The 24,974-nt window shown below is 43.9% G+C and overlaps 1 protein-coding gene across 6 annotated transcripts in view; it reads right to left on the bottom strand.

Moving 5' to 3' along the window:
- The window catches only part of CPT2 (Carnitine palmitoyltransferase 2), a 421,879-nt gene that overhangs the window by 308,376 nt on the left and 88,529 nt on the right, over positions 1 to 24,974 (bottom strand). For all 6 annotated transcript variants that reach the window (XM_068384285.1, XM_068384278.1, XM_068384301.1 and 3 more), the window contains exon 4: positions 2,324 to 2,418. In XM_068384285.1, the coding sequence (XP_068240386.1) occupies positions 2,324 to 2,418 (95 nt within the window). The remainder of the gene's footprint in view (positions 1 to 2,323; positions 2,419 to 24,974) is intronic.

Here is a 24,974-nt window from a genome sequence, read left to right as displayed (position 1 = left end):
CATCGTCAAAGCGCTGACAAAGAAGAACAAGATCAAGCTGTTGGTAAGCCAAAATATATCCATCCCAGAGAAGAATCCCGAGGATGGAGGGTTGTAGTCACTTACATAAGTCCCAAGAGAGCCTGGGCCAACGGTGACAGGGTGTAAGAGATGATTCCATGAATCTATGTTTGGTAAAGTCCGTAAACATGAGCATGAGGGGATTCAATCCCCTAGAAAATTTGGAAATGAAAAAGAATAACTTTGAGGGTTTATGTCTTAGGAGACTGTTGTCCTATGCAGGTGTGAAGGAGCAAGGAGGAGATCACAAGGAATTGGAATAAAAAAACCGTGAAGTGCTCCAACAAGCTCTGTAACTCATGAAGAGAAGTTGGGGAAAATAATCCAGAAAGATTAATTTTCCCTCGGGTCCCGTTCCAAATTACAGGGGAAGGAGGCAGGAGCGAGTGATCAGCTCTGTAGAACTATGTTCTACCTGCCTGGTGAGGTTCAGCGGTGTATGAGTGAGAGCAAATGTCATCCAATGAAGATGTCGACTTGTAAGGTAACCAATACCAAAACAAGTGACCAAAAGGTTAGGAGACAGGGAGCAGAGGAAGCGACCTAGTCGCTAACACACATGGCAAGTCAGCCAACTAGTAGTAGTAGTGGTCCAATGAACGTTTGTGAATCCTGATGAGAATCGGTGAGCAGATGAAAAAGTTTGCGCATTTGCATATGCGGGCCCTTTAAACATCTGCATGACCTATTGAGCCATGTCAAGACCCAAAGCTCTTATTGAGAAGATCTAATTACTTTGGGAATCCAATCTAATGAATTTGTGAGAAAACAACAAGCACTAGGTGGCGAGTGAGGTATTAAGCACCAAGGCTGACACATGTGCTGTACCCCTCCCATCATCGGCGAGTGCTGGATTAGGTTACAAGAAGGGAGTGTGCAATAAACTCCCTTAACTGCATGTCGAGGTACGTACTACTTAGGTAGTGCGAACCGTAGACACCGTAGGTTAAAGTTCTGTGTGATGCCGCCGTTGAGAGTGCACTGAAGTAGCACACACTTGTGAGCTATCATGGACATGAGAGATGGCGTTAATGAGGAAGAAGGAGAGTCTCGCTGTCCTTGAATCTATGTTGGAAGAGAAGTGTGCTTGCTTGAAGTAAGGATTGTAGCCGGAAGTAGTACTCTGCGATCCTCGCCAGAGAAGTTCTCTGTCAGATGAAGTTGAAAATTACCACTCCAGGATTCAAGGCAACAGAGACTTACCGCTGACTGTCGGCAATTCTACCTACAAGCGGGAAGTGCTGTTCATCATAGGCAGAGGGCAACTTTACCTCGGAAGGGAAAGGGGCACTAGATGGGCAGTGGTGTGACACTGAATAGTGGTAACTATTCTAGGAGTCGCCAAGAGTTGGTCTACAGTGGCATGTAGGAAACTTGGTTGCGAGCTAGAGACAGTTCACAAGCAGAAACCTAGTCACGAGCTGGTCTGCTGCTGTTCGTTTGTCCTGAAGTTGGAAGAGAACAGAAGGGCGATCCCAAGTAGAGAAATCGTCAGGCGCTAGAAGAGGCCGGTGGAAATCCAAGAACCTGAAAGTAAGCTGACCGGCGATCCCAAGCTGTCGGGCGATCCCAAGCTGTCGGGCGATCCCAAGCTATCGGGCGATCATGAGTTGACAGGTGATCACGAGCTAACGGCAGTCGCGTGCTGACGGGTTCTCGTCGTTGAATTCGCAGGGAGCAAACAATATCTTCTTTAAGAATGGTGAAAAGGCATCAACATGGAAAACGACACCTCTTCGGAAGAAGGCAGAGCCACTTCACAAGTGAAAGTGGGGGAGGCCTCCAGCCTACGGTTTGTCCAGCATCAAAAGGGGAAAAGATCGTAAGCACGGTTCCTCCACCCTCAAGAAAATGTTGCACTACTCTGTCTCCTAAACAGCCCCTCACACCTGTAATAATAAATAAATGTTTAAATATATATAAAAACAAGTGTACAGTATATTTATATGAGATATAAACAAGAAAACTAGAAAAAGTCAAAGGCCAGTTAAAACCGTTGGGGGGAAAGAGACGAACGTCTACTCTCACCGAAACAAAATAAAAAAATGACGATAGAACACAGGTGTGTGTGAGCGGGGTAGCGGGCTATCCCCCATACCACCCCGCTAACAAGAGGTGGGATAGTTACACCTCGCTAAAAAGTCTTATGACTAGTTTCAGCTTCACCAAGAGTATATTCCATAATAAAGAGCGTAAGGTTTCTATTCTGGTGTCGGAACAAACATTATTTACTTAACTACTGACTCTTCAGTCTATAACCTACCTGGGATTGGGAGTCGCAATAGAGACTTCTGGAAATGCATTGTAGGCACCTTGGACTTGTGTATATATTGGTATTCATCACTTGTACTGTAACAACTAAAATAAAAAGCTATTAGCAACAAAGCATTCATCAACCTGACAAACATTGCCAAGTTATAATTTTACAACCTAAATTTACTTTATGAAATTCCATCTACCATAAATAAGAGTAAAATGTACATACAGTACTGTAAAGTATATCATTTAGTTATCTCATGAAAATCTGCCAAAAGAATACCCAGGCTGGAAAATTACAATAAAAATTCTACCTTCTATTACTGGTATATTAGTCTTCATTTTCTTTATCTAACAAAGATCCGGAATCCATAGCAAATCCCACATTAAAATTCAACTAAAAAGAATCACGAGCATCTCAACTAAATAGGATAATTATCAGTTACGATAAAAAAAATTAAAAGTATTTTGTATTTTTTCTAACAATAGAAAACTTTAATACTGTAGGAGTAAGATTTCAGCGAAGCTGGAGACTCGACTGTTTAAATTATCAATGAGGTGTCAGTAGTTACATGTAGTTAGCAGAGCTTCCTTGCCCCCTTTATAGCCCACTGAGTTATCACTTTACCCTTAACCTAAGAATTGCTGGGTGGGTGAGGCAGGAAGTGTAGCTTAGAGGACTCAGGTTTGTAAAGTTTGGAAAAATACAAAATACTTCTAAAAATTTGTGATTTGTTCCAATACAAATACAAACCCTCATCCTTAATAGGAGACTAGGAGACTTATCCTTGGGAGAGAGGAAGTTCCTTTAACCCTGGATAGGTACGCTCCTCGGACACCCCTTTAAGGGTATACTCGGACGCGAACGACCCCGACGCCAAAAAAAATTCTTGAAAAATCAGTTTTTGCAGTAACCTCCTTTTTTCTTTTGCCAAAAAAAACTTCAATGAATGCTTAAAACAACTGTAAAGATAAATACTAATCATCTGCAGAAAAACTATTTATTATAAATATTTTGAAAAATTAAGTAGAAAAAAAAAAGACCTGACATAAAAATTCATAAAAAAAAAGTTTATACATATATACACAAATCCTTTTAGGAATTGATTCTTGAATGTATAGGACACATCTTGATGTATTTTGGATGAAGTCAGACCCATGGAGGTGAAGATCTGAAATGAGAAAAAAAGGGTAACCTTTTTTGGCCAAAAAAATTTGTCCAAATTTCATGAATTTTTTTGGGTACCCAAATGAAATAGGAAGTGGCTAATTTTTTTAGGGAATAAACATATGTTATCCTAAAATAGAAATATGTAAAAAAATCTTCATTATTTTGTAAATTACATTTATATCAGGGGCCATATCTAGAGGTAATTTTTTGAGTACTTAGAAATTTCGTAAAAAAATACATATATTTAATATATAATATGATATTTATGCAGGTAAAAATATACCAAAATATCACAAATTCTATAGGGAACAAGAATATATATAGATAGGGCAGCTTACGCTTCGGATATGTCCACAAAATGGCCGCCAACCACACTGACTCAGACTCCCTAATCTGCCACTTGAAATGTAGGAAGGGTATGTCAATTTCAAGGTGTTATTTACTAATCTAATTATTATTGGATATGCATAAAAATTGTATGGTGGGTTGCTGGATAATTGTCGATTATTTTACGACTATAAAATTAAAATTCTGACCCAAAAAAATCTTTTTGAAGGGAAATAAAATCGAAAAAAAAAATGTAAAACAATATAATATTTTAGCTAAAAAAATTTGATGATATTCAATCAAAAAAGAAGTAAACAAAATTTTCCGACAAATAAACATCTAGAGGAATCATTACTCTGTGATAGTTCCTTAGTACGTAGTAATTTTGAAAGAATTGGGAAAAAACGAAAAAATGGCAATCACCGGAAAATCGAACACATACCTATATATACGCCATATCTGGCTAAAAAAAAGATAGGCATGGGTAGCCAGATCATCTAGAAACACTTTCCAACACTATAAAAATGTTATTTTCATTAGTAAAATAAATTTTTGAATATACTTACCCGATAATCATGTAGCTGTCAACTCTGTTGCCGACAGAAATCTACGGTCGGGATACGCCAGCGATCGCTATACAGGTGGGGGTGAACACCACAGCGCCATCTGTGGTCAGGTACTCCAGTACTTCTTGTCAACACCACCTCAATTTTTTCCTCGGTCCACTGGTTCTCTATGGGGAGGAAGGGTGGGTCAATTAAATCATGATTATCGGGTAAGTATATTCAAAAATTTATTTTACTAATGAAAATAACATTTTTCAATATTAATCTTACCCGATAATCATGTAGCTGATTCACACCCAGGGTGGTGGGTGGAGACCAGCATACATGTTAACAAAGAAGCTAAGTATCCCGTATTTTATTTTATTAGTTATTAAAAAATAACATAAAATAAATAAGTACCTGGTAAGGAAGACGACTTGAACCATTACTCTGCCTTTATTAAGTACGTCTTTCTTACTGAGCGTAGCGGTCCTCTTAGGATGCTGAACGACTCTTAGGTGCTGAAGTATAAAGGGCTGCAACCCATACTAAAGGACCTCATCACAACCTTTAACCTCGGCGCTTCTCAAGAAAGAATTGACCACCCGCCAAATCAACAAGGATGTGGAAGGCTTCTTAGCCGACCGTACAACCCATAAAAAGTATTCAAGAGAAAGGTTAAAAAGGTTATGGGATTATGGGAATGTAGTGGCTGAGCCCCCGCCTACTACTGCATTCGTTGCTACGAATGGTCCCAGGGTGTAGCAGTTCTCGTAAAGAGACTGGACATCTTTGAGATAGAATGATGCGAACACTGACTTGCTTCTCCAATAGGTTGCATCCATAACACTCTGCAGAGAACGGTTCTGTTTGAGGGCCACTGAAGTAGCCACAGCTCTCACTTCATGTGTCCTTACCTTCAGCAAAGCAAGGTCTTCTTCCTTCAGATGAGAATGTGCTTCCCTAATCAGGAGCCTGAATAGGTAAGAAACTGAGTTCTTAGACCTTGGAAGAGAAGGCTTCTTGATAGCACACCATAAGGCTTCTGATTGTCCTCGTAAAGGTTATGACCTTTTTAGATAGTACCTAAGAGCTCTAACTGGGCAAAGTACTCTCTCCAGTTCGTCCCCCACCAAGTTGGACAGGCTTGGGATCTCGAACGACTTAGGCCAAGGACGTGAAGGAAGCTCGTTTTAGCAAAAAACCGAGCTGCAAGGAACATGTAGCCGTTTCAGATGTGAAAACTATGTTCCTGCTGAAGGCGTGGATCTCACTTACTCTTTTAGCTGTTGTCAAGCACACGAGGAAAAGAGTTTTTAATGTGAGGTCCTTAAAAGAGGCTGATTGGAGAGGTTCAAATCTTGATGACATAAGGAACCTTAGGACCACGTCTAGATTCCAGCCTGGAGTGGACAACCGACGTTCCTTTGAGGTCTTAAAAGACCTAAGGAGGTCCTGTAGATCTTTGTTGGTGGAAAGATCCAAGCCTCTGTGGCGGAAAACCGCTGCCAACATACTTCTGTAACCCTTAATCGTAGGAGCTGAAAGGGATCTTACGTTCCTTAGATGTAACAGGAAGTCAGCAATCTGGGTTACAGTGGTACTGGATGAGGAAACTGCATTGGCCTTGTACCAGCTTCGGAAGACTTCCCCTTTAGACTGATAGACTCTGAGAGTGGATGTCCTCCTTGCTCTGGCAATCGCTCTGGCTGCCTCCTTCGAAAAGCCCCTAGCTCTTGAGAGTCTTTCGAAAGTCTGAAGGCAGTCAGACGAAGAGCGTGGAGGTTTGGATGTACCTTCTTTACGTGAGGTAGACGTAGAAGGTCCACTCCTAGAGGAAGAGTCCTGGGAATGTCGACCAGCCATTGCAGTACCTCTATGAACCATTCTCTCGCGGGCCAGAGCGGAGCCAACCAACGTCAGCCGTGTCCCTTTGCGAGAGGCGAACTTCTGAAGTACCCTGTTGACAATCTTGAACGGCGGGAATGCATACAGGTCGAGATGGGACCAATCCAGCAGAAAAGCATCCACGTGAACTGCTGCTGGGTCTGGAATCGGAGAACAATACAACGGGAGCCTCTAGGTTATCGAGGTAGCGAACAGATCTATAGTTGGCTGACCCCACAGGGCCCAAAGTCTGTTGCAAACGTTCTTGTGAAGGGTCCACTCTGTGGGGATGACTTGACCCTTCCGGCTGAGGCGATCTGCCGTAACATTCATATCGCCCTGAATGAACCTCGTTACCAGCGTGAGCTTCCGATCTTTTAACCAGATGAGGAGGTCCCTTGCGATCTAGAACAACTTCCACGAATGAGTCCCTCCCTGCTTGGAGATGTAAGCCAAGGCTGTGGTGTTGTCAGAGTCCACCTCCACCACCTTGTTAAGCTGGAGGGACTTGAAGTTTATCAAGGCCAGATGAACCGCCAACAGCTCCTTGCAATAGATGTGAAGTGTCCTTAGCTCCTGATTCCATGTTCCCGAGCATTCCTGTCCGTCCAAAGTCGCACCCCAGCCCGTGTCTGATGCGTCAGAGAAGAGACGGCGGTCGGGTTTCTGAACAGCCAAAGGTAGACTTCCTTGAGAAGAAAGCTGTTCTTTCACCACGTGAGAGTAGACCTCCTCTCTTCGGAAACAGGAACTGAGATCGTCTCTAGCGTCATGTCCTTTATCCAGTGAGCCGCTAGATGATACTGAAGGGGGGGAGGTGGGGTCTCCCTAACTCGATGAACAGGGCCAGCGATGAAAGTGTCCCTGTTAGACTCATCCACTACCTGACTGAGCATCGGTTCCTTCTCAGCATGCTCTGGATGCAATCTAGGGCTTAGTATATCTTTGGGGCCGACGGAAAAGCCCGAAAAGCTCGACTCTGAAGATCCATACCCAGGTAGACAATGGTCTGGGATGGGACGAGCTGGGACTCCTCAAAATTGACCAGGAGGCCCAGTTCCTTGGTCAGATCCATAGTCCATCTGAGAATCTCCAGACAGCGACGACTTGTGGGAGCTCTTAAAAGCTAGTCGTCTGACGGAGCCGGACACAAGATCATGGTACTGCTGCACAGTCTGTGAACTGTCAACCATGGGGAAGCGAGGAAGTACAGTGACAACCCGAAGCTGTCTAGACTGTCTGGGTCGTACAGACAACTCCTTATCGGGTTGCTGAGGTTGCCGCACTGCGTCACAACAAGTCACTTCTGCTGGTTGTTGAACGTCTTCCCAGTGACACACTGACTCCGTAAACAAAAAATCCTCTAACAAGGACTAAGCTTGGACTGCATGTCTTGCAACACAGCTCAAGGTCTATGGGAGCAGGTGTGGTAACAGACGGGGTTAGCGACTGAAGTGGAACCATTACCCTCCCTGGAAGCATGCTATGCTTAAATAAAAGTCCATAGGAGGCTAAGCAGCTAAAGGCTCCTCTCCAAATGACAGAGTCCTCAAGGGAAAATCAGAAGGAGGGAGAATAGCACTTTCTCATCTACAGGAACCATATCCGAGAAAAGCTAAGTTCTCTCAGTGAGGGTTTTACTGGTGCAAAAGCAGCAGACTAGAAGGCAACGTTATGAAACTGCTTGACAGTCTAGTGAGTTGGCAACAACCAAAGATGTGTGACTGAGAAGCATGCGGTAAGGTATGCAGAGCATGCTGTATGCAGAGCATGCTGTATGTAGAGCATGCTGTAAGGTAAGCAGAGCATGTTGCATGGCGTGCGGCTTATGCTGCATGGGATGAGGCTCATGCTGTATGGGATGAGGCTCATGCTGCATGGTATGAGACTCATGCTGCATGGGATGAGGCTCAAGCTGCAAGGGATGAGGCTTATGCCGCATGCGTTGAGGAGGATGCCGCATAGTATGAGGCTCCTGCCTCATGGGTTGAGGCGGTTGCCGCATAGCATGAGGCTCCTGCCTCATGGTTTGAGGAGGATGCCGCATAGCATGAGGCTCCTCATAGCATGAGACTCCTGCCTCATGGGTTGAGGAGGATGCCGCATAGCATGAGGCTCCTGCCTCATGGGTTGAGGAGGATGCCGCATAGCATGAGGCTGCCTCATGGGTAGAGGAGGATGTCGCATAGCATGAGGCTCCTGCCTCATGGGTTGAGGAGGATGCTGCATAGCATGAGGCTCCTGCCTCATGGTTTGAGGAGGATGCCGCATAGCATGAGGCTCCTGAGAGGTTCCTGCCTCAAGAGTTGCGTCTGCCTCAAGGGTTGAGGAGGTAGCTGCGCAGAGAGAGGCTCATGCTGTGAAGAATGCGGTTGCTGCATGCGTTGAGGCGGCTGCCTCATAGCATGAGGTTCCTCAAGAGTTGAGGCTCTTGCCTCAAGAGTTGAGGTTCTTGCCTCAAGAGTGGAGGTGGCTGCCGCAAGAGTTGAGGTTGCTGCCTCAAGGATGGTGGAGGTTGCCGCAACGCAAGAGGTTGCTGCCTCGAGGATGGAGGAGGTTGTCGCAACACATGAAGCTCCTGCCTCAAGGGTAGAGGAGGTTGCTGCAAAGCATAAGGCTCCTGCCTCAAGTGTTGAGGAGGTTGCCGCATAGCAAGAGGCTCCTGCCTCAAGGAAAGTGGAGGTTGCTGCACAGCGCTGGTATCTGGCAACTCCCAATGCGGCAGCTCACGCGTGGAGGTAGGTTGAGGAACCTCAACATCATACGTCTGGCAGGGTGGACTGCGCAGAGGTGGAGTTGAGGCGGCTGCCTCATGAGCGCTCGCAGGAGGAGGTGTGCTAACCTTCTCTGCCTGAAACTCCTGCATCAACACCGCAAGCTGAGACTGCATTGTCAGCAGCATAGACCACTAGAGTTTAAGAAAGACAACAACAAACGGAGCTACTGTCCGTTGAAACTGAGGGTCTAAAACAGCTGGTGCGGCAACAGACGGAGTTACTGTCTGTTGCGATACCACCTTGCCTCTCTGGGAGGTGTGCAGTTGTCGTACTGCAGCAAGTCCGAACTGACCCAGTGCTAATGGCACCACCTAGGAGTTGGACTTGCGCGGAAGGGACCGACTTGCACTTAAAAGCTGCAAGATTTGGTCCATGGTTTCTGCGAGAAACCTCTTCCGCAGACGAGGAATAAAAGGGCTCTCTCGTCTTTGTGTGGGTGGGGTGATCACGTCGGCTACGTGAGTTGGTAACACCCGAAACCACGGAGGGAAACGTCTGTTCGTCGATCAAGGCCTGCTGAACCCATAAGTCCTTCGACATTACTTCTCCCCTGGGCTTGGGAGCTTGTAAGAGGTCCCAGACTAGGCGAACAACTGGCACGAAAAGACGAACCCTCGAACGCAACACTGTAACACTTTGCGCTTATCACTTTATCACTTTTGATTTTCTGTTTGCACTTATTTCACTGAACTCGAAACTTTAAGTGGTTTGTACCTGAAACACGCAATTCTATCCTTCATTAAAAGTTAGTAATTGCGAAAACAGTATTACAATGTAACAGAAAAACATAATGAAAGATAAATAATTCAGTGGCTGGAAAAGAGACTAAACACTAGATCAAATAAACTACGTTTAAAATCTCTCACCGCATAAAGCCTGAGAACAAGAATAAAACTCTAGAAACGTTTACCTTCTTCCCCTAAAGAGACTAGGGAGAAGAGCAAAAACGAAAACAACGTTACCCGCTTGAACGAAACGTTTATCCTCCTCTCTCTCCCTCCGTCTCTATATCTCTCTCTCTCTCTCTTGACTTAGCACCTGAGAGAAGAGCCCAATTATATATATCGTTAAAACATATTATTGTTAAAGGAAAAAAACTGAAAGATTTCCCAAATAAAAAGTTCCTTTATTAGAATTAAAACCATTTAAGCTAAGAAAGAATGAACAAAACGCTAGAATCGGTTTACTCTTACTGCAACGTGACACCGTGATAGACTCTCTCTCTATCGTAACGATAGAGCGCAAGTTGAACGTTCTGAACGTCAACAACTGCAGAGACAAAACAAAACGTTAGTTCAACTTTGAAAACAGTACAAGACTATCAAAGAAATTCTTTCAAAAACATTAAAATAGCATAATATGTTAACAGGTAAAAACGAAATGACGGGCTCAATGTTAATTAACTTCGGTTCCAAGAAAAGACCGCCTACTATTAGGAAAGGTCGAATATAAACAAATATAAAAATTAATTTTAATAAGTTTATAATAAAAGGAAGTTAATCAAAGAGGCCTATAAAAGGCGGAGAGATATAAAATAAATCTATAACTTTGTTAAGCAAAATTAAGAGAGTCTATACTCTCTTCGACACCAACACTTCCGTCTAAGGGAAGGGTCGGCCATTTAAAAGTGAAAGAGAGTTCATACTCTCTTCGTACCAAAATTAAATCAAAAATTAAATCAAATTAATTCCAAAAACTTGCTAAGCTAATGATATAGCTTCCTGAATAGCGAAGGCTAAACTCTAGAGCAAATACATCACCAAATCGTGAGCAATAACTCCAGAATCAACAGCGTATCCATGTAGGTCTAGCCGGAGGCACGACAGAGGAAAAATTGAGGTGGTGTTGACAAGAAGTACTGGAGTACCTGACCACAGATGGCGCTGTGGTGTTCACCCCCACCTGTATAGCGATCGCTGGCGTATCCCGACCGTAGATTTCTGTCGGCAACAGAGTTGACAGCTACATGATTATCGGGTAAGATTAATATTGAAAAATATAAGTTTTGCGACACTACTTGCCAATTCCTTACGGTAACATGACTAAGCAAAAAAATGCAAAACAAATAAAAAGGGGCACTCGCGGAAAAATGGCTAACATTCTAATATACGCCATTTCAGAAAAAAAAAAATTCAGCCACGTGCTAGGCAAACCATCAAGGCACATTTTCCGACAAATAAACATCTAAATGAATCATTACTCTGTGATAGTTCCTTAGTACGTAGTAATTTTGAAAGAAATGGGAAAAAACGAAAAAATGGCAATCACAGGAAAATCGAACACATACCATATCTGGCTAAAAAAAAAAAGATAGGCATGGGTAGCCAGATCATCTAGAAACACTTTCCAACACTATAAAATTATAAGTTTTGCGACACTACTTGCCAATTCCTTACGGTAACATGACTAAGCAAAAAAATGCAAAACAAATAAAAAGGGGCACTCGTGGAAAAATGGCCATTCTAATATACGGCATTTCAGAAAAAAAAAATTTCAGCCACGTGCTAGGCAAACCATCAAGGCACATTTTCCGACAAATAAACATATAAATGAATCATTACTCTGTGATAGTTCCTTAGTACGTAGTAATTTTGAAAGAAATGGGAAAAAACGAAAAAATGGCAATCACAGGAAAATCGAACTCATACTTATATATATGCCATATCTGGCTAAAAAAAAAATAGGCATGGGTAGCCAGATCATCTAGAAACACTTTCCAACACTATAAAAATATAAGTTTTGCGACACTACTTGCCAATTCCTTACGGTAACATGACTAAGCAAAAAAATGCAAAACAAATAAAAAGGGGCACTCGCGGAAAAATGCCCAACATTCTAATATACGGCATCTCAGATAAAAAAAAAGACATGCACGTGTTAGCCCAACCATCAAGGCACACTTTCTAACACATAAACATGAAAAAAAAAATCAATAATATACGGCAATTCCTTACTACGTAGTAAATTTTTACAAATATTGAAAAAAAAAACAGAAATTGGCAACCGCAGTTAAATACCCAATATACCAATAACTACGTCGTATCTGACAAAAACAAAATCACGCATGGGTAGCCAGATCATCTAGACACACTTTCCAACACTAAAAAAGCAAAAGTTTTACGACACTATTTGGCAATATCTTACGGAAAAATGACTTGGCAAAAAAATGAAAAAAAATGAAAAAGGGGCACTCGCGGTAAAATGCCCTACATTCTAATATACGGCATCTCAGATAAAAAAAAAGACATGCACGTGTTAGCCCAACCATCAAGGCACACTTTCTAACACATAAACATGAAAAAAAAATGAATAATATACGGCAATTCCTTACTACGTAGTAATTTTTACAAATATTGAAAAAAAAACAGAAATTGGTAACCGCAGTTAAATACCCAATATACCAATAACTACGTCGTATCTGACAAAAACAAAGTCACGCATGGTTAGCCAGATCATCTAGACACACTTTCCAACACTAAACAAGCAAAAGTTTTACGACACTATTTGGCAATATCTTACGGAAAAATGACTTGGCAAAAAAATGAAAAAAAATGAAAAAGGGGCACTCGCGGTAAAATGGTCCTCGTGGTGATGAACGACATTTTAACTAAAAAAAAAATCATGCACATGGTAGCCAAACAATCCACCAAGACTTTCCACAACTGATAACCTATACAAGTTGCACCATTCTACGACAATTTCATAATACGTAATAACTTTGATAATTATGCAAACTACCTTAGAAGGGTAAACTCGGTCGCGCTCGACCCCGACGCGTCTCAGAAATCGGGGAAGGAGTACAGCTACAGCAATGCACATCTGGACACTACTAGAGCGTGTAGGGGAGACACCTCCTGCAGGTCGATCACCCACAAATTCAGTCACGGGGGTGAGTCACGTGAGAAAAACCTGTTTTTTTTTGACGCTCGGGGTCGCGAACGACCCACCGTACCTATCCAGGGTTAACAAAACTGTATGGTCTAAAATCCCTGGATGTCCGTTAACTCAGACCCGAAGAGGTGCACGTCGTCTTCTTTCCCATCATTATCCCTACATTAAGGGGTCGGTTGCCTGATATGCCCCCTACTATGCCTTCTATGAAAGGTATCCTCTTCTACCAAACCTTCTCTCTCCATATTACAGTATTCCTTGCCTTATCTCGCCATCTAATTCTCTACTTCCATCTCAATCTTCCTCCTTTAACAGGTTCCTCCCAAGCCCTCCTCACTTCCTCCCTACCATTCCCCCTCAACACATGATCACACCATTTCATTCATGACACTCTTATCACCCCTGTAATCTTTACTAATCCTGTCTTTCTTCTTTCATTTTCCAATCTTTCAAGCAGTAATATTCCTATTATCCACCTCAACATTCTCATCTCTGTTCTCTTAAGCTTTGCTTCCTCTTTTTGTCATAAAGTCAACGTTTCCTATCCCTACATTAACACCGTTCTTATTACTGTGGCATAAATCTTAACTCTCAGCTTGATTGGCTTTTTCTTATTACTTACTACTCCTGCTACCTCCGTCCACTTCCCTTAGGTTGCTTTTATCCTATTCTCAATTTCAGCTTCACATCCTCCCTCCGGACTTATAGTACATCTAATATATATATAAATTGTTCCAACTGTTTTATAACCAAGTCTCTACTTTCATGTAAGGTTATCCAGTCCCTACCTTCCTTACTGCTCACCATATCCTCAGCCTTATCCACATTTACCCTCAAGCCACCCCTCTCCAGTCTCCTGCCATTCTACAACCATTCTCTGTAAATCTTCCTCATCTTCAGCGATACTTTCCAAAACATCTGCATATAACGCTCATAACTCTTCCTTTCTGATCTCTTCACTTAACACATCCAGGATCAGCACAAATAAAAATGGGCTTAATGTTGATCCCTGGTATAATCCAACACTAACTTCAAAGGTTTCTGTTTCCCCAACTACAGTATTGTCATTACTTTTGTCCTTGTTCTTTTGTACATCATCATGATTACAACTACGGTATTCTAATCAACTTCTCGGAGACCTTTCTCTTCCTCAAGCACCAAAACATAATTTCTCTAAGTATTCTATCATAAGCCTTCTCTAGACCTACAAAAGCACAGAAGAGCTTCTGATTTCCCTCTAGCCTCTTTTTCTGTAGCTGTCTTACTATAAGGATAGCATCCACAGTCCCTCTCCCTTCATGAATCCATACTGCTGTTTTTCCATTTTTACAATCTCTCATCTAGTAACCTGTCAAAAACTTCCACCAGATAAAATTTCAGGTGATAGGCTAGCTTTCTGTTAGGAAACAAGGAAACATTTGGTCATGGAGAAACCTATATGGCTATTGGGGTATGCTATCTGAAATGTATTGCTAATTGAAAGTGATGGGTTTACATTTATGTCCATTATCTCCATCGCAAGACTTGTTCAGTATGGTAGTTAAACTACATCAAAGTCTGATCTCATGACATAACAGCTTGACTGCTGCACTCCAAGGAAGGGGGAAGATGAGGAAAAAAATGCCAGGATCAGCCAATCACCCAGGCATCTTAGTAGACGCATCCTGTTGGCGTGAGACCAAGTCGTGATAAGTGGGGTCAGTCATCAGTTTGAAACACAGAACTTTGAACTGACATACCTTCTTCCAGGAAGACCAATGAATTGGTATCTCAAAACACGAGTCTGTCAGATCCAGAAAGAGCGCAAATTCGTTCCTCCTGATGGCACCTCTAGAACGGGGTCTATAATACAAACTTACTCAAGGCGGATAGGTCGATGACCGGTCTCTATCGCCAAGTTGACTTTTCCACAAGTAATAGGCGACTTTAAAAGCCGGGAGATCCATCCTACACTATCTACAGCACACCTTTGTCCAGAATCTTCCTCACTTCTGCTTGAGGGCTGAGGTAATTTTCCGAAGTTTGGTGATATAACAACCACGTCGTCAGAGTCCGAGTAAGGTGAGGATGACAGCAAGTGAACGGCAGGGGTTATCCGTCTCAAAGGAAGTCTACTGTACAATCCTTTGCCTTGTGATACTGCCACCTTGAACGGGGTAAAAAAAAAGTTGACCGGAGTGCAAAAATCTTTGATAGGAAGAAGTCACGGACTTCTTCAAGGCTGACTTCAGCGGAGTTAATGTCTTCGTTTTCGCAGTTGATTTCAATGTCCCCGCTTTCTTGAAGGTGACAGCTCGGCGGTAAAGGGAGTCTTGGCTTGTCTTCATCCAATTTTCTGCTGTTCCTTTGACTTTGTTAGGGGGAGAGAGCTGGGCTCAGACTAATCAATGCATTTCTGAGGGTTAGTGCTTCCCGCTGTCCCATATGCCTAACAAATTTGCTGCTACTGCATCCCTCCATTTGAAAACCCAGTTGGTCCATTGGTTAACAGACTGATGGGCCAGGAAGAAGACAGCCTTTGCCCCCAACAGAACCAATTCTGTCATGACAGGAGAATTGATTAGTCAAGTTGAAGGAATGGCTTCTTCTGGGACGTAAAATTTTCTATGACGGGAGAATGCCCCAGGTAGAATCCTATTGGAGGGGCTCGAGCATGAGTTGCTCCAGTCGGAGACTTATGCGTCAATACTTTAGTACCAACCGTGTGTCACACAATCGTACATAATTCATTTTGTATATATTATGCTTGTATCTTCGCTCTTCCCTCGCAATAAAAAGAACCAGAATAAACATGTCTGTGTTTTTCCTCTGTAACATTGTCTGTTTTTCGAACATGAAATTTCCTGTTGCCTTGAGGTTTTGTGTATAAGGGAGAGTGTTCTATAATAAATTACTCAGTTGCTTTCAACCTGCCTTTGAGTCACAACCTTCTCTCGGCCCGTCACATTGGTGACCCCGGAAGTCGACTCGGTCCCACCGCCTTCCACCACCACCCTCCTCGCCCCTCCATCGTTGGTACTATGGCGGACTCTACGGAAGTTGGCGCAGCGGCTGCCCCATTGAAACTTTCATCGTTCGCCAGCGGAGAGGCGTTTGCTTGGTTTCAGCGCGCAGAAATCCAGTTTCACATCAAGGGCGTGACTCGCTCAACCACCAAAGCAGATTATGTTCTCGCGGCGATACCCGAGGACACCTTCCCTGATATATCCGACTGGCTTTGTGAACAAGGAGACACCCCAATAGCGTACGACGCCCTCAAAACATACCTTCTGCAGCAGTACTCGCCGTCGCCAGCCGCCCGTATAGCAAAGCTTTTTCAGCTCTCGCAACAACCGGTGGGGGACCAAAGGGCTTTGCTCGCCCTCAGGGAAATGAGCAGTATCGCTTGCCTTCAACCTGCCGCAGACGGCTCTCCTCATGAGGTGAACCTACCCCGTGATGTGTCGAAGCGGCGACAAAGCCACCCACCACCCACCAATCGCTCGCGCCCCAACAAATGACTTCTACAGCCACTTACTACCTCCCATCCGCCGCAGTTTTGCTACTACCACTTCAGATTCGGGGCAACCGCGAAGAAATGTGCCGAGGATTGTCAGTGGCCAAAAAACGTGTAAGTAGGCCATCGCTCGTGGCAGTGGCCTCCCGTGTTTCTAATCTTTTCTTTTTACATGATGCAGGAAGGGCGTGCGATTTTTGGTAGACACGGGTGCTTGTCGTTCTCTTTTGCCAAGGGAACTCTTCAAGACACGACGTAGTCTGTCTACATTTGCCGACGTCCGCTTGGTAGCTGCCAACGGATCTGCGATACCCACCTACGGTTACGAGAACCTCACATTATCGTTCAGAAACGGTAAATTCAATTGGAAGTTCCTCGTTGCTGACGTCACATTGCCAATCCTCGGTGCGGATTTCCTCTCTCATTTCCACCTTCTGGTCGATGTCGCCCACCGACGATTGGTCAACGCACACTCGTATTCGACGACACCTCTTCAACCCGCCCCCTCTAACCTCGCTCTCCACATCAGCGCACCCACGGATGCCTACGCCCACCTCCTCACGTCGTACCCGGAAGTTTTCCGTACAGAACTTCGCCAAACGCCCATGGTTCCTGCCAAGCACGGTATTTATCACCATATCAAGACGACAGGACCCCCAGTCTTCGCAAAATTCAGAAGTCTGGCACCGGAACGATTGGCAGCCGCCAAACAGACGTTCGCCGATATGGAGGAAATGGGCCTTTGCCAAAAGGCCTCCAGCCCATGGTCGTCACAATTACACATCGTTCTGAAGAAAGACGGCTCCCTCCGTCCGTGCGGGGATTACAGGCGCCTGAACATGCAAACAGAACCAGATCACTACCCCCTCCCAAACATTGCCGACGTGACCTCCTACCTGCACAAAGCGAAGGTTTTCTCTACGCTCGACCTCCTGAAGGGGTATTATCAGGTGCCTATGAACCCAGAAGACATCCCCAAGACCGCCATCACCACTCCGTTTGGTACATACACTTTCAATTACTCCTGTTTTGGCCTTCGTAATGCTGGGGCCACGTTTCAACGTCTCATGGATGGCATCTTAGGGGACCTCCCTTTCTGTGTATGTTATGTGGACGACATACTTGTGTTCTCCTCCTCAATAGAGGAACACCTCCGTCACCTGCACATCGTGCTCGACCGCCTGCAACAAAACGGACTTGTAGTCCGGTACGACAAGTGTACCTTTGGCGCCAACGAAGTGTTGTTCTTAGGGCACCGCATCACTCCTGAAGGAGTTCAGCCCGTCACACTTTATTCCCTCTCGGCAGAGTTCAGACCAGTGAAGCTCCAGGGCTGGCTTCAAGCCCTGTGGGATGCCAAATAACCAATTGATAGGTGCCTTCTCGACTTTCATTGGAGCTCTGGTTGCCTCTCTTAGTACAAAGACCTTACTGAAGAGCCATAACACTTTCAAACACGTTGACTCTGTTTCTGGGTTCTCTGCCTCCCACACGGCAGAACCTGAAGTGGGTACAGATGGGTCAATTGTGTTCCAGGATTGATATTCCCTGGACTTTACACATTTTGAGGTACATCACTGAGGTTTTGCTTTTTTCTTTTCTGGTCCTACGACTAAACCTAGACAGTACTCTGATCATGTCAATGCAGTCCCTATCAAACTGGCCTCCTTCCAGTTTTAGAGGTGTCTTTCATTTCAGTGAGACTTGGATCACAGAAAGAATGCTTGTAGCACTGTCACTTTGACTGTCTTTAGGCTGTTTGTCAGCAGCAGATGAGGAATCTGTATGATGGGAGTCATGGAGACCTTGTGCCTTTTATATCTGAATGCGAGGACAAGTCTTTCTTCTTAGTCGGGGATGAATGTCTTTCCAAATCACTCTAGTACTGCAAAGTTAATTCCTTAGTTCACCTCCTTGAAGTGTTACGCATAGCTGTCATGCTGGGTCCTACCTGATCATTTCCTTCTGGGATGACAAATGTGTGGTGATCTAATACTAGGTGAACAGCTACAGAACTTATGCTGCTTAATCCAATATGCCATACAGCCTGATGAATCAGATGGAGTAATATCTTAGGGTGAGTGCGCTCTTGAACGAAGGGGACCTGTTATCAAGGTACCCGGTGGACTCCTCCCTGTACTGCTACGGCCCATCATTCCTTTGATCTGTAGCATTTAAGCTAAGTGCTCTCCCACGTTTCTCTAGGTGTTGTTACGGTTTATCGGAATATTATCATGCAATCTCCAGCATTTTCATCCTCTGGAAAGTTGAGTATTTAATCTTTCCTGTGTATAATTTTTAGCTCCCTTCTCACAATTGAATTAGCATAATTTAAGTGTGTTAAGTGGAGCACAGCCAACCCCGCCGGCGGCCATTTTGAGACCGCTGTCGCAAGTCATAATGCAATTAATTAGTTAGCAGTGCGACGCTCCCGGCATTTAGCTTTAAAGAAACTTTTTAGGTAGTTAGGCAAAATTATACTAGTGAAGATTGCATATATATATACTGTATATATATTTCCTCTTCCAAAATATAACGTTTTTTTCGTATTGCCTAATCCGTTTGGTATACGTTAGTAATGTTAATCCCATTGTTTAACCTCTAGTATCGTTTCTATTAATTCGGTCGGGGATAGATTTAATGGTATAATTCGATACGCTTCTCTTTTAGGGAAAAGAGGATAAACCCTTCTTCCCCCCTGAGCGCCACCATCCCAACTCTATCTTCTGTCATCGCCAACGAGTAGTTAACTCCGGCTTGACTTGGATGGTTTTTTACCGTCAATCTTCTTTGCCGCCGAGTATCCCAGCTTTGAAGTATGACAGTAACTCAGGGTGTATTGTCTTGCAGCTGACAATGTCATCGAAAGGGGAATCGTGATTCCTCTGCCGGCCATGACGTTGTCGGCAAAGGAAGCTATGCTTCCCTAGTTTACAACCGGAAGTAGGAGGCATAATTGCCTCTGCCTTTCTCCCTTGTAGACTATAAGACATGTCTTATAGCCAACAATGTCGCCGACAGGGGAATACTTATTCCTCTGCCGACCACGACGGTGTCGGCACAGGAAGCCATGCTTCCATAGTTTACAGCCGAAAGTCGCTTGCAAATTACAGTGATACCTCTACATACAATCTTAATTCGTTCCGTGAGCTGCTTCGTATGTTAAAACGATCGTATGTTGGAGCAAATATTCCCATAAGAATACACTGTAATTTGTTTAATTCGTTCCTCAGCCTAAAAACCCATGATAACTCCTTAATAAATTGCTACACATAATTACACATAACATTAACACAATTGAATAATACAGAAATATCTAAAAAAGAATAATAAAGAAATAATAAATAAAAAATGGGTTTTTATTAACACTTTACCTTAGAGACAGGCCAGCGCAGGTGTAGGAATTGCTACGTAGGAGGAAACGGAAGATCAGCGAGGAGGTAGAGACGGCGACTGCGATAACGTACCGTAACTTACTCTAACTTACACTACGTGTACTTTAACCTAACTTAGCTTATTTTTTTTTTCATTTTTATATTTTATATTTCTTTTTTACAGTTTTTTTCTTTTCTATTTTTAATTTGCATCACTTTCACTCAATTCGGTCTTACTCTTCTTTGCTTCACTTTCTTTCTCTTCATCATGATCACTAGACCGTTTCGTAGATTTTTTAAAGAAACTATCGAGATAAATTTTCTGAAATGTGTTAAACAAACATCATCGAACTGCACAACTACACGGCAAACCTGAAGTTTCTGTGGGTGATGCTTATCGATGAAATCAACCACGTGTTGATGATATGCCCACATCTGTTTTATTTCAGCCGAACCTAAGATGTGACCTACCTCCTGGATCTCCACCGACTCACTCTACTGCGCTTGGAACTCATCATGCTGCATGGCTTGCAGCTCCTTGAGTTCCTCAGTGGTGAGCTCTTCATGATGCTCATCGACGAGTTCGGTGATGTCATCTTCATCGACCTCCAGATCCATGGACTTGCCAAGGGATACAATCTCTTCGACATCTTCCTCGACGGCAAGCACAGGTCCAGCTCGGGGCCAAAACCTTCGAAATCTCTGGCAGCAACAGCATCAGGCCATAGCTTCTTCCAAGCTGAATTCAGTGTCCGACGAGTTACTCCCTCCCAAGCCTGATCTATGATCTTTAAGCAGTGCACGGTATTAAAGTGGCTCCTCCAAAATTCACGCAAAGTTAAGTTGGTGCTTTGCGTGACATTAAAGCACTGCTTAAATAAGTGCTTGGTGTAGAGCTTCTTAAAACTAGAGATAACTTGCTGGTCCATGGGCTGGAGGATAGGGGTGGTATTCGGTGGAAGATACAACACTTTGATGAATTTGTATTCGTCGATGATATCATCTTCGAGTCCTGGGGGGTGAGCAGGTGCATTATCCAAACAAAGCAAGCACTTCAAAGGCAAATTCCTCTCCTGAAGGTACTTCTTGACAGCAGGGCCGAAAACTACATTTACCCATTCCACAAAGATATGCCTAGTGACCCAAGCCTTAGAATTAGACCGCCATAGAACATGCAGCAGGTCTTTATTAATTCTATATGCTTTAAATGCCCTAAGGTTTTTGGAATGGTAAACTAATAACGGCTTTATTTTGCAGTCCCCACTGGCGTTGGCACAAAGCGCAAGAGTCAACCGATCCTTCATAGGCTTATGTCCAGGCATTTTCTTCTCTTCGGCGGTAATGTATGTTCGACTAGGCATCTTTTTCCAAAACAGACCGGTTTCATCACAGTTGAAAACCTGCTGCTATACGTAGCCTTCCTCCTCCACGATCTTTATGAACTTTTTAACAAAATCATTAGCAGCCTTGGTGCCTGAACTAGCAGCCTCTCTATGCCGAACAACTGGATGAATCCCGGTCCGTTTCCTAAATTTCTTGAACCAACCTCGAGACGCCTTGAATTCCTCCGTCGTAGGATCAGTTGAACTCTTACACGCGTCACCCCCGGAGCCCGCCGCCTTCAATTCACAAAAGATAGCGCTGTCCTTCTAACAAATGATCGTTTCAGTGATCGTATCGCCAATAATCGCCTTGTCCTTTATCCAGATGAACAAAAGGCGTTCCATCTCTTCCAGAGTAGGGCTACGACGTTTAAAAATAATGGTGATCCCCTTCGATGGTTTGACTGCTTTAATGGCTGCCTTCTGTTTTATGATCGTTGAGATCGTAGACATATTCCGGCCATATTGTTTAGCCAGATCGCTAACACCACACCTCGCTCGTGTTTTCTATTATTTCTTGTTTTAGTTCTAATGAAAGCATTGACTTCTTCCTTTTCTCACCACTACTACTTCCTGAAACGAAACTAAGCTTTTTAGGACCCATGATTATACGTAAAATCAAAAATGAAACGTGAGAAAAAGAAGATAAAAAACACTGTTAATAACGGAGCGAATAGAGAACAACCACACGATGCGCACGAGATGAGAGGACTGATCAAGGCGACGCTCGATTGGCGTCCCTCCAATGTGCTGCCGTCTACCGGCATAAACAAGAAACTACGATCGACGCTTCGAGAAAATTCTACGCGTACGCGTATGATCTACATCGTATGTTGGAGCACGAATTCGGGTGTTGAGACGCAAATTTGATCGAATTTTACTTCGGATGTTGGAAAATTTGTATGTAAAGACAATCGTATGTAGAGGTGCCACTGTATAAGGGATTTTGACGTAGGAAAAATCTATTTCTGGGCGAAGGACCTGTGCCGCCCAGTGAATAAGCTCCATTTAGCACTTATTCCTAGGTAATTTACTGCTAAATATACCAGAGAAAAAATGTAAAGGAGTGCTAGGTTAACTAGCTCGCTCACCTATTGGTGTCGGTATAAAATTGGGCGTATAATCCAGAGGTCCCGCACTATTTAGATTCATCCACGACAGAAACCCCAATAGAGGAGAGCCGTTCAACCTCACTCGGTACTACTAACAATGCATCCGCTCAGAACCCAACTCCTTAGCACCCAAAGTTTGGGGACTCCAAGGGAGAGGAGCTGGGAGGGTTCACTGGGCGGCACAGGTCCTTCGCCCAGAAATAGATTTTTCCTACGTCAAAATCCCTTTTCTGGGCTCGAACCTGTGCCGCCCAGTGAATCTATACAAGAGTATACAAGAGCAAAGTAAAGGAAAAAACATAAGCGTAAGGGAAATACAGGATGCTTTTAATCAGAGATGAGTACCAAAAATGCCGTGAGTGATAATATATACAGATACTCAGGAGTATAAAATTTACAAATATAATAACAGTATTCAGGTGCGAGACCAACGAATACAATAGGGTATAAATGAGGCAGGTAAGAGGGAGAGATAAAGAGTCAAGGCATTAACCTGTGAGTTACTTGGGAGTAACTACGCTCCCTGCGGTTACTGTAGAAAATTTTAGGGCTTCCAAATATTTAAGGTAGTGTTTCTTGAACACTGACGGTGATTTCCACCCTGTATACCTGGAAAGGTCTGTAAAATTCATGTGGTGAAAGAAGTTCACCGAGGTAGCAACCGCCCTGATATCATGTGCAAGAGGAAAAGAGTCAGGGTTAGCTTGTTTAAAAAATACAAGATTTGTTGCCTGATCCCTTTAATAGTAATGGTACCGCCTTGTTCTCTAACGAATAGAGGCCCCGAGGAGTTAGAGGAGGTCCGGGATAAATAAGACCTAAGAGTAGTAACAGGGCACAGAGACGGATCTTGCGTGAGGGGAATAATTTTCCAGGAAGACCATCTGTTTTGAGGGTCTTCGTTCTTAGCCAAAAAGAATTTGTTAGGAGAAAGAAGGACCTCTCCCGAAGGCAGGAAGTCAATATGACCCGGGTCTCTCGACAAGGCTGCCAATTCAGAAATTCTTGCCCCGGAAGCCAAGCTCACCAGGAAAAGTGTTTTCCTGAGAAGGGGAATGTAATCACAAGAACTGTTAATGGTATCAGAAGCCAATCTGAGTACGTCATTAAGGAACCAGGTCACCGGAGTAGGGCGAGTAACCGGTTTCAGTCTGGCACAAGCTTTCGGAATTGAAGCTAACAAAGAGTCGGTTAAGTCTATGTTAAAACCCACTAGGAAGATCTTTTTCAGAGCCGATTTAATAGTGGTGATAGTATTGGCTGCCAGACCTGATTCTAATAAAGATCTAAAGAAAGTAACTGTAAGGTTCAAGTTCATACAGTTCACGTCTGAGTCTATTAAAAATTTTGCCAACTTTTTAACTGCAGAGTCATACTGGCGGATGGTGGAATCCCGTTTATCCGATTCTAGGAACAAGGTGTTTTGAGGATTAATATTGGCACCATGCATAGCCGCAAACTTCATAAAGTCCATAAAGTTAGGGCGCTCTGAATGTTTGAGAAAGCGTACACAACGCGTGTTTGTACTATCTGAGACAGAACCGGATTGGGTATCGGGTGAGGGTATAGTCTCAACTCTCGCAGGAGAGGATACCAGTTGCTCTTGGGCCAGTTGGGTGCGACCAAGGCTACTTGTTCCTTGAAGGATCTCAGTTTGTCTAGAACTTTCAGCAAAAGATTCACCGGGGGAAAGAGATAAATCTTTTCCCAGGTGTCCCAATTCTGTGACATGGCGTCTGTGGCGTAAGCCTGAGGGTCTAGATTGGGAGCCACATATACTCTCAATTTGTGGTTGGATTCCGTGGCGAAGAGGTCCACTTGGAGACCGGGAACCTGAGAGAGAATCCACCGAAATGACTTTAGATCGAGTGACCATTCCGATTCTAGAGGGGAGGTCCGGGACAGGGCGTCTGCCACTACATTCCGGACTCCCGCCAGGTGGACAGCTGAAAGATGCCAACGGTTCAAGACTGCTAGGGAGAATATGGCTACTAGAACATGGTTCAGAGGCCCTGACTTTGACCCGCCTCTGTTGAGGCAGCGGACCACCACTTCGCTGTCGAGGACCAGACGAAGGTGTTGTTTCTTGGGAAGAGCAAGACGTTTCAGGGATAGAAGAACTGCCATGGCCTCTAGCACATTGATGTGAAATTGGTGGAACAAGGGAGTCCAAAGACCTTGAACTTTCTTGAGCTGAGAATAACCGCCCCAACCTGACAAGGATGCGTCCGTGTGAATGATTAATTTCGGAGGCGGAAATCGAAGGGGAACTGACTTTGACAGACTGTTTGCTCTTGTCCAAGGAAGAAGTCTTTCCCGTAGAATGGGAGGAAGGCGGACTTTCCTGTCCCGGAGCTTCCGGTTCGCCCTCGAACGCCAGACACGATTGAAATCTTTCAATTTTGCCTTCAGAAGAAGATCCGTCACTGAGGTAAACTGAAGGGACTCCAGAATCCTCTCTTGGAGTCGTCTGGAACTTACTTTGTCTTTGAGAAAGCGTTTGGTGTTCCTTGCAATCTCTAACCTCTTGGGTCTGGGAAGACACAGAGTATGAGATATAAGATCCCATTGCAGGCCGAGCCATTGGAACTTCGATTTTGGAAGAAGACGGGACTTCTTGAAGTTGATCTGGAAGCCTAGAGATTGAAGATAATGGATGACTTTGTGAGTGGCTTTTAGGCAATTTTGGGAGGTGT

The sequence above is a fragment of the Palaemon carinicauda genome, chromosome 1 (genome assembly GCF_036898095.1).
Source record: "Palaemon carinicauda isolate YSFRI2023 chromosome 1, ASM3689809v2, whole genome shotgun sequence".
Taxonomy (NCBI): Eukaryota; Metazoa; Arthropoda; class Malacostraca; order Decapoda; family Palaemonidae; genus Palaemon; species Palaemon carinicauda.
The sequence above is the reverse complement of the archived record's forward strand: the minus strand, read 5'-3'. Positions and strand labels throughout refer to the sequence as shown.